Source organism: Orbicella franksi, chromosome 5 (genome assembly GCF_964199315.1).
Source record: "Orbicella franksi chromosome 5, jaOrbFran1.1, whole genome shotgun sequence".
Lineage (NCBI taxonomy): Eukaryota > Metazoa > Cnidaria > Anthozoa > Scleractinia > Merulinidae > Orbicella > Orbicella franksi.
The window spans coordinates 12,471,289-12,481,385 of record NC_138149.1 but is presented as its reverse complement, the minus strand read 5'-3'; the positions used below and the strand labels follow the sequence as shown (position 1 = coordinate 12,481,385).

Genomic DNA, 10,097 nt, shown 5'->3' with positions numbered 1-10,097 from the left:
AACAGTATGGATCGCGTCTCTGTGATATGCAAATTAGCTATGAAATGGTATCTAATGCGCATGTGAGCCAGCTGACTGTGTCCCTTTAACGAATCAGATCAAGATATAACAATTGTTATTTGTTTGTCAACATCAGTTCTGTGTGAACAATGAAGAGATAAAAACAGCAGACAAGCTTGAACTCTTAGGTGTAATCCTAGACTCAAACCTTAACTTCACTAATCATATCAGCTTAATCTAGTTAGTTGTTAAATAACTATTAGGTGATAATATCATGATAGTATTTATCAACAAATTAGTTTTGTTTTTTTTTTTTGGATTCAATTTTAATATTTTAATATTTTCTTAATTTTACTAAATCTTTGGTGAATACATGTTGCTTTATATTTTAGTCTCCCCAATTAGTAGAGCACTTGTGCTCAGCTATTAAGACGGAGACTTAAATAAAGTTGTCATTCACTCATTCATCAGTAACATTGGGCGACCACTTGATTGTCTCCTGGAGGACCAATTTTTATTATTTTTATTCAATTTTTGTACTTTTTAACTTTTGGTTTAGTATGATTTACTCTTAGAGATTGAAGTATTTTTAGAACAAGTATTATATTTTATGAAATAAATTAAATAAAAATGTTAAGTGCTTGATTTTTCGAAAAAACGACGTCAATACCAGTAATCTTAGAAAACAGCTGGAAAGAAAGCGCGCTCTAAAACTATAACCAGAAGCATATCACCTCCGAGGTGATATGCTTCTGCTACAACTCAATAACAAATAAATACTAGCTCGAATCATAGTTAATTTATAGAGGTGAATGGTTAGGAAGCCCAGCAAACATCAAAGTACCAAACAAAGATGAGAAGATTGATCTTGGAAGGTCCATGACCTTGCACAATCTTTTGTTGTGCGTTCATACACTATGGATGAGTTACGTAACCAAAACCTTTCTTTTGGTTCATTTCTCGGTCAGTAGTAAACAACTATTGTGTTCTGTGCACAGTCCAGGCCAAAAAAGAGAACAAAAACATGCAACAAAGAACTTTATCAAGTTTCATAACCATTCCCCTCTATTAACCATACTAGAATCAATCCACAAGGAACCTCTTGTCCACTCACTCTCCCCGTCATCCAATGTTTCACCTTCGCCCCAGTTTCTGTGTGGCCAAAATGTGCAAAATTATTTTCAAACGGGAACGCTTTCCACACACACTAGAGCAGGTTGGGAAATGTCACACCTTGACACCACAAACTGTTAGTTTATTTCACTCGATCACTTTCCTACACAAAAGATCAATAGCAAAACTAGTAACTTAAATCTATATGCTCCCACCATGCTCCCCTCCCCCTACATCTTCTTTGTTGGAGATATCTAAATGGTCAATCACAACATCTATTATTCATATTTGTTCATGCGGATTTTCTTACAAGGCTCAACCAGTTTGACCTGACCACGCAAAGGACATCCCCCATCAAATGCTTCATTTCTCACGTTTACCGACGCAGTTCTTTTAGAAAAGTGAAAAAAAAACAAAAAAAAAACCAGTTTTTGTTCATAAGCTGCAACCATTTTTTAGTTGTTCCTGAGTCTAATACACTTCGTGACTATGTCATAATTAATCTACATCAGCCAATTCAGCCCTCGTGACTCTTCCATGTAGATTGATAATGGCTTTATGAAAAATCAAAAAGACAGCGTGGATATGATTAAGGCTTGATAAGAACCATTTATTTGTTCATTTGCCAATATTGCTTATGCCCACTCTTACTCTATGATCTTTTTAAACCAATTGACTGATTTGCTTTGACAAGAGAGAAAGGGGGACGAGAGAATGAAGCATTTTATGGGGGTGGTCAGCTAAGATCGAGACTGTCTGTGATGGGGAATTTTGACTTGCGTGACTTGCTGATTTCAACTACACTTAGTTAACTCTTGGTTTCTGATTTTAGCTTTGCTATCAAATACTCATTCAGGTTTGGATCATTGGCCCACTTTGTAATGACGTCATAGGCCTCCTTGCCCTTGATCTGCTCCACTGTAGTAGACCGTTGATCAATAGGAGTGGCAACATGTTGAAAAAGAGGCGCCAAGTCCAAAATATGCTTTGTGTCATCGAGACGGTTACCATAGTAGACACGGTCTAACCTACAAAACAAACTGCGTATTTCAGGTGGTTGGCAACAGTTTCCAGCAGCTATATGTTGACAGATCAATACTTAAGCACTATTTATCAAGTAATGTTACTAACGTTTGTGTCACACAAATGCCCAGCCCTAAAGTAAACCAGTAATGGTAATCTTTGTGCCACATTAGGTTACCATAGCAACAAATTTGCAAGTGTGTTTTTAACAAGTACTATGCTGCCATGGTAACCTATTGTATAAAAATGATGACCACAACCTGTTTACTAGCCTCCCATGCAGATGCTCTTAGGGCTCGTCACACAATTTATGATGCAATTTATCATCAATAAGAGGACAGATGCATAAACTGAACTGACGTCAATTTGTTAAACTACAGATGGTGAAGTGCAGGTACATGCAAACCAGTTTCTAGGGACACAAATATTTGGCTTACTGAGAGGTGGCAGAGAACATTTTACCCAAACCCCAAAATTTGGTTCAAAATTTTTTTTTTTTTTTTTTTAAAAAAAAAAACAATGCATCATGATCATGTGATAGGCAGAACATCTATGCACTTACAAAAGTATGCACTGTCCTAACATTGTGTTTAAAACTTTTGAGTACTAGACAAATTTAAATTATACAGTCATGCATTAAATATAACAGAAAATGGAACTTACAAACTAGCTATAAGTACTAAATACTAATTATTTTTACTCACCTACAAAGCCACATAGCTGATGTACACATAGAACAAGGCTCGCAGCTGGTGTAGATCTCACAGCCACTTAGATCACAGGATTGAATACTCTTACAAGCTTGTCTGATGGCAGTCACTTCTCCATGTCCAGTTGGATCACAGTCTATGGTTTCCCTGTTGTAGCCTTCTCCTGGAAAGGAAAATAAATAAAAATCAACTCCAAAATAATGTTCACAAACTCTCAAGTTGGACGAGAATTTTCCATTTTTGGTAAACTGTCGCTTGAAGTTGTGTTCAGGTCATAACAGTATATACTTTTGTCAGATTATAAAAAAGTGTTTCACTTGTTTTCTACATTTTTACACTGCAGAAGGAGCAAAATTTGTAGCTGCAAATTGAGAGAGAGTTTTCAAGCCTGGCAATGTTATAAAACAAGGGATTTTATTCACTATTTTTGACAGGCACACTGTGCATGTATATCTTGTTATTATATTTAATGCTAATTATTATACCATGATTCAACTTTTGAGCCAGGAGTATACATGACTCTGCCTATGACGTGGGGAGACAGGGGAATCAGAGGCGGGAGAGGAAAGGGCGGGAAGTGAGAGTTCTAAGAGGGCCAGAATCGGGAGAGAAATTTAAAATCATGTTAATTTATTAAGCGTTCAAATACTTGAATCAAAAACAAGAACATAAAATGTTATTTGACTTGCATTTAGTGTCGTTTGAGAATTCTCAGCTAACAAGCAAGCAAAAATATGTGTCCTTGGGCTAAAAAACTGTGGCTCACTTCCGGTAAAATTGGAAACCCTTTGATGGTCGTTACATCATAGGTCATGAAATGTTGTCGCTTAAGCTGTCAAAAGACGTGAGTAAGAGGAGCAAGGCTGTAAACAAAGGAAGAAAAAAGAAAAGGACATGCCTAAAGATTGTGCAGCTAAGTGACTAGGATGTGTTTTGAGTCTCCTTATTTACAGGGGAGGGGAGCAGGACAGACAAAGGGTGAGAGTCTTGAGATAAAGGTACGGGAGGCAGGACAGCAGGGTACGGGAAGAGGGAGGTTCTGACCCTCATGTTCCCCACTTTGAGGCCCAGCATTTATTAAGGACCAAGTGTTTAATAAAGAAAAGGGCACCATGTTCATTGTCAGGTAAATATAAATGGGTTATTATTTTTTTTTTGGTCAGAAATGGTGATATATGAGGTTAAGTATGTTAATTTTAAGGGGAGCCCCCTGTATAAAGCATGACTGAGTATTTTCCCCCTCCTCCATGAGGTAGACAGCTCCTAATGCAGATTTTATGCATATTTATACTTTATTTTTCACTGGAGTGAAGACTGGAGTGAAGACAAAAAGGTCTGTGCAAACAATCTCTGTTTCATTGTTTGTATGTGTATGTTGTTGTTTGATATATTTCATATGGTAATGGTCGACACAGTGCCAGTTTTCATGTGATGTCATCATTTTCCAAAATAAGAAATTACCAAATTGAATCCTTCCAAAGTGTTGGTTTCTTCAGATGTAAGACCCTCTAATAACTTGATGTTTTGCAACATTTAAGCCCGACAGGGTTCCTTATTATGTAATAGAGCACATATGAATTTCCACGTTTATGCATTGCGTGACGTTAAAATGGCGCCCAGTAAGGCTCTTGAGTAGGTCAAAAGATGACTAAAGTCTTATTGCTCAAGTTTTGCTAACTAGCCACTTCTTGCTCTTGAAGAAGTATTAATTTTAATGTGTCGGACCTCTAGAGAAATAACTTTTCATTTCAACGGCAAAACTCAGTGACAGATGTTTCAGATGTTACTTTATGGCGGTCATGTTGGTGTCCCTCCCAAGCGCACAAACATAGCAACTCGATACAAAGTTCTGTAAATTTGAGTGAAACACTTTTCTGAATAATAAGTGAATGAAAAACCGCACAGACCTAAATTTTGGCAAGGCCGTTTATATATCAATCATCTTTCATATCCCGGTTGACTTAATTTATTGAATGGTTACGATGTTTATTTTTGATAGCATGACACTGCAAACCAGCCACATTTCGATTCTTTGTGACCGATAAAAAATGAGGTGCATTTGATGGTAATAAATGACAATTTAGCAAGGTAACAAATTTAATAAATAAATAAATAAATAAATAAATGAATGAATGAATGAATGAATATATATATATATATATATATATATATATATATATATATATATATATATATAAATAAGTAAACTCAATAACTGGCTCACCTCTGCATAGGCATTTGTCAAGCATTTGATTTTTTTTTTTTATATAAATTGCAATTGTCCAACCGTGGGGCAATTATCAAACAGCAATTGATGACCAGTTGGGCCATTCCATTTAACATCGGCATCCCCCCCCCCCCCCAATTCTACCCCCTCAGAAAGGAAGATCAGAGTGCCGATACAATTTCCCCTTCAGAATTCTATCAAAAGATCAAAGGTGCCGACACAGTTGCCCCTCGGAAACAGCCTTTAAAACTCCCCCTCCCCCTCAGATTTCCTAGGTCTTTAATTAATAGGGGGCGGGGGTGCGGATAAAAAATGGAATGGCCCATTGCTGAAGCGCTTACCAATTATCTTGCCATCTTTTACAATGATTGCTCCGTACGGTCCGCCATGTCCTTTGGATGGTCCTTCGTTACTGAGTTCGATTGCTCGACTCATAAATCGTTCCTTTTCTTCCTGATTCGGTGTGTACAGGGACATCGTCGGACACTCTCAGGTCTAACGAAAAACTCGGTCAGGATTCACAATAATATGTACACGAAGTCACAGGAAAGTCAACTGTATGCCATATTCTCATCCCCAGAGCCCTTTTCGCGTCTATAAGCCGGCAGGGCCTTGGGACGACAACGAAGATCCGGTAAATTATGGCGACAAAACACGACGACGTAGACTTGCCATAAGTCGACCTTTTCTCAGTCCTTGACTTTTCTATCTCCCTCGAGCTTAGCGAGGGGTATAAATAAATCAAGGATTATTACTAATCCTCGAGCGACGAAGTCGCGAGCATGAGCGTCGTAAGTCTGAGAGGTCGACTTGTCACACTTGCAGGGATGTGAATCAGAGCGTAAATGTTTGGCGCGAAAAACATGATTGACATTTCTCACTTTTTTTGCGAAAGCAGAAAATGATTTCCATCAAAACGTTTGCGAGTATTGTCCCCTTATCGCAATTGAATTTATTTGTGTACAGTGCAGTATGTAGGCAGCTACATTGACAAACAGCGAAAGCCGTTCATTAAGTAACCTGAAAAGACAAAACCGTGTTTAAACCGATCGAGAATTATTTTAGTCTACTGCTGCGTAACAAATGTTATAAACTTATTTTTACCACAATTGCTACTAATCTCGCAATCTGATTGGCTAATTTGCCGTTGTCGATTTAACGAATAGATTCCATGTCGCCGTGCGTCTGTTCAGTAATAGATCACAGATGATATCAAAATGTGGTAAGAACAAATGATGCACCTATCAATGTTAAGCCGCTGGGGAAGGGGGGCGGGGGGGAGGCCGGGCATGGGTGGGGGTTTTGACGTAACAAGTCTGTCCGTGGTTGGGACTTTTGATCATTCACCAAGTCCCGAAATCCTGGCAGTCCCGGCGTCGACAAAACCAGGATCGGATCACGGATCGGATCACGGATCGGATCACGGATCGGATCACAGAAAAAAAACGCAAAGTTTTAAAGAAAAAAAAAATCAAAAACAAAAATCAAACCGTTTATAAGATAATAATAAATAAAAAGTAAAAGTGGAAAACTAAAATATGTTAAATGAACATGAGAATCCCAAATTTGACGCAATGACATGTTAATTACAGAGAATGACAAGAGGTCATTTAAAAAGCCACATAAGCGCCTAATTTACGACGAATTTTAAATTGTAATGAACAGGCAGATGTAGTTATATTTGAACGTTAGTTGGCTCGAAGCTTGCGTGAACCTCCCATTCTCGTTTTTGAAATTGTTATCAGTGGCTAATTCTCGGCTACATTTTCGTGTCAGATGTGAGCGTTACAGTTGGCGTTACAGTTAATGAGAAAACTTACGTAGGAAAGCTTAAGGACATGACTTGCTTTGAAGGAGCTACGTCACGATTTGCACATCTTGAAAAAACTAGCTTAGCAATCCCCGTTAATCTTTGCCATCCTTAACGATCCTCATTCCGTTTTGATTTGTTCATGCCTCTTAAGTGTTTTCTATCCTAGAACACGATCATTTTAAGGTTTTATTCTATTTAAAGGCAACCCTTTACAACCCTAAAAATAACTCTAAAACTCGTGACGTAACTCCTAAAATGCTGTTTATTCTCGGGTTGCGTTATCGTTCACACTATCGATGTCATTCCTAGAATTTTTTGTAAAACAGCTATATTTCCTTGAAATACAAATGGTTTGTTTCGTTTTATTCCAGTACGAAATATCGTATTCCAAACTCACATCTTGTAAAAGTATAGACTTGGCTCAAAAACGGAAATTGTTTGAAATCATCAGGTGTTTAATTTTTTAGTGTTTTTAGTTTTTGTGTTTCTATTCATACGTTGGTCCTATTATTACCATACTGACTCGTTTTATGACAGTTTACCTTTGATGCAAGTGAATACACGAAATATCATTTATCTGAACTGCAGAGAAAGATATGAAGACATGATTGATCATCGCAATCAAAACCCAACAGCCTGAAAAAAATTCATCTGTGACCAGCTCCCAGTTGGCTTGATATTATAAAAGAATAAAGGAATATCACACCTGAATTAAATAAAACTATCTGCTCACAGTAGTCACTCTAGTGCAATTTGCTCAACAAAATTTTGAATTTTTTTCCTTGATCCGATCCGTGATCCGATCCGTGATCCGATCCGTGATCCGATCCGTGATCCGGTCCGTGATCCGATCCGTGATCCGGTCCGGTCCGATCCAGGTTTTGTCGATGCCGTGGCAGTCCCAACAACAAGCCTTATAAACAGCTTTTGACAGTTAGGAACGGTTGATCCTATCTTTGTAGGGAAATAAAGACTTGATGCGCTAAGCGCATGACAGAAAAACTGAACATTTTAAAGCGATCACGAGTAGCTGTAATGCGTCTGCTATTGCAGACCACGTCACGTCAACTGGTCACAACTTCAAATAGGACCACTTTGATATATTAGCAAAAGGTCGGACAGATACACATCGCAAGATAAAAGAGACTCTGCTAATAAGGGAATTAAAACCCACCTGATAATGTAAGCAGCGAAAAGAAAAAGAGTATTTGGACATCCCTGTTATGGTCAATAGCCCAATTTCGATATATTAAAATTCAGCCTAAAACAATAGACCTCAGCACGACGCTCCGGGGAATAAACCCTACAAACTCTGCAGTTATTCCCCGGAGCCTCGTGCTGAGGTCTTTTGTTTTAGGCTGAATTTTATATATCGAAACTGGTCTATTGACAATTGTCGATACAAGGTATCCGCTGACCAGTATCACGTGACCATATGGCGGGCTCAGGTTTATAGCTCATCGAGGTCATGTGGTTTTTTTTAAAATTGACCGCTGACCAAGTACTTTCGATGTTAGGTTAATTTGTGGTAATCAGGGCGAAGACCAGGGTCGGGTTCTTCAGAAGCCCGTTAACGCTAACCCAGGACCCAGCCAAAGTTTTAATTTGTCTTACATAGAAATGTTTTTCACTGCTTTTAGGTCATGGGCTGCGGGTGTAGTTTGAGATTATTCAAACTCAAAACCTCACAAAAACTCAAACTCAAACTCAAACTCAAACTCATGTGTTAGCTTAAGGTGGCTTACCACAGTTTTGATGGATTATAACAGCCCAACTTCTAACTCCTTTCAAAAATGTTCCAAGATGATTTTCCTTTCTCTATTTACTGTTTGCCTAAGTCTTTTGTCATTCTATGTGAAACTTGAACAATTAAACGTCAAAAAATGGCCAAAATGAACGAAGACAAGCAATAGACTGCAAGGCTGATACTACGTGAAAAACGTTTCGAGACACCAACATGACGAGAACCGATAAAGTAGGATCGCAACAGTGGACAGCAGTTTCGCCCTTCTTGGGGCTCGTCAGCACTGTGTAGCGAAGATATGTAACCCCAACTCAAAAGCCAACGCACATAAATTGCAAAATGACCCGTGCACTATATCAAGTTCCGTACTTTGAACTCACTTGCGTCCCGAAACACGCGTTGCCACATCACGTGTTTCGGGGCGCAAGGAGACAAAGTGTCCGACCGAGTACCTAAGGAGAGACTGGGCACTAGTATGTTAAATCACGTTTTCCTCAAAATCTACCCGTATGACCCTACCTGAAAATTTTAGGAATAAGAAATTGGCTCTGATTTAACATTCCTGCAAAAGTAAAAGAAAAATCTGTAAGACAGATTTTTCGCAAACTAAGAAAATGTGAGATCACAAATATCTCAAAATCTGTCTTACAGATTTTTTTAAAATTTTGGCTCTCTACGTGATTCACCCCTTCAGATCAGCTGTGAAAATTTCATCATGAGTTTTACGGTAGGTTTTCGAGCAATCCTCGATCAAAGACTAGCTTTTCCAACCTTCGTCGAGAATTGAATTGCGCATGCCCGTTATTTAAGCACACGCTCATGTGACACCATGTATCGCGTGCGAGAGGGCAAGAGTAATTAGAGCTCTTTTACCCGTTATTTATAGAGCTTTTTTGTCGTATTTTTTTGGCCCTAGGTAATGTTTCCATTTTGTTTGCGCTCCTGATAACTCGAAACAAAGGTCGTTCCGTTTGGAATCGTCAAATTACCGCACGCGCCCCCAAGGGCATATATGTAATGCCCGGGATATGCCTAGCAGGGGGATAATCATGGATTTCCCGATCCCTCGAATCCCCTGTTTCTCCATCCTCTCGGGAACTCGAACTAACTGTAGTTTCTTTAATTTTGGAGTTGCTTCAGGGTATCTCTAATGTCTCAAATTCCTGATTTCTCAAATCACTTTTCGTTGTCTTGGCCGAGTTTCATGTCTACAACTACAACTCCTGCGGCTAAAACGTTGCGCTACATTTGGATTTGATGCGATTTAGACGAAACGTCTCGAAGAGTCTTCCAGAATTGTCAATTTACACGGTAATTAGAGGAAAAGACCCTCTGCCAATCGCGTGGAAAGAAAGTTGAAATGGCAGCAACGGACGAATACGGCGAGAGACCGTATCAAGTAGCAAATTCTTGGCGGGGGGATTAAGTTATAGGTGAGCATGCTTTTTCCTACTAACAGCTTTCATT

General features: G+C 38.7%; 2 protein-coding genes across 4 annotated transcripts in view; one reads left to right on the top strand and one right to left on the bottom strand.

The window, feature by feature from the left end:
* Positions 1 to 515: 515 nt before the first annotated feature.
* On the bottom strand, positions 516 to 6,702 carry LOC145486321 (guanine deaminase-like). The gene is made up of 3 exons (XM_081464959.1): positions 5,415 to 6,702; positions 2,841 to 3,009; positions 516 to 2,141 (listed from the first exon to the last, which is right to left on the bottom strand). Exons 1-3 carry the CDS (start codon positions 5,548 to 5,550, stop codon positions 1,922 to 1,924), a joined length of 525 nt encoding a protein of 174 aa, XP_081321085.1. The 5' UTR covers positions 5,551 to 6,702; the 3' UTR covers positions 516 to 1,921.
* A 2,584-nt stretch (positions 6,703 to 9,286) lies between these two features.
* LOC145486259 (uncharacterized) overlaps positions 9,287 to 10,097 on the top strand; it is a 70,755-nt gene continuing 69,944 nt past the window's right edge. For 2 of the 3 annotated variants that reach the window (XM_081464886.1, XM_081464885.1), the window contains exon 1: positions 9,288 to 10,063. The gene's annotated coding sequence lies outside the window, so the exon portion shown is untranslated. Of the gene's footprint in view, positions 10,064 to 10,097 lie in introns of all 3 variants that reach the window. The other variant, XM_081464884.1, reaches the window with a different exon arrangement.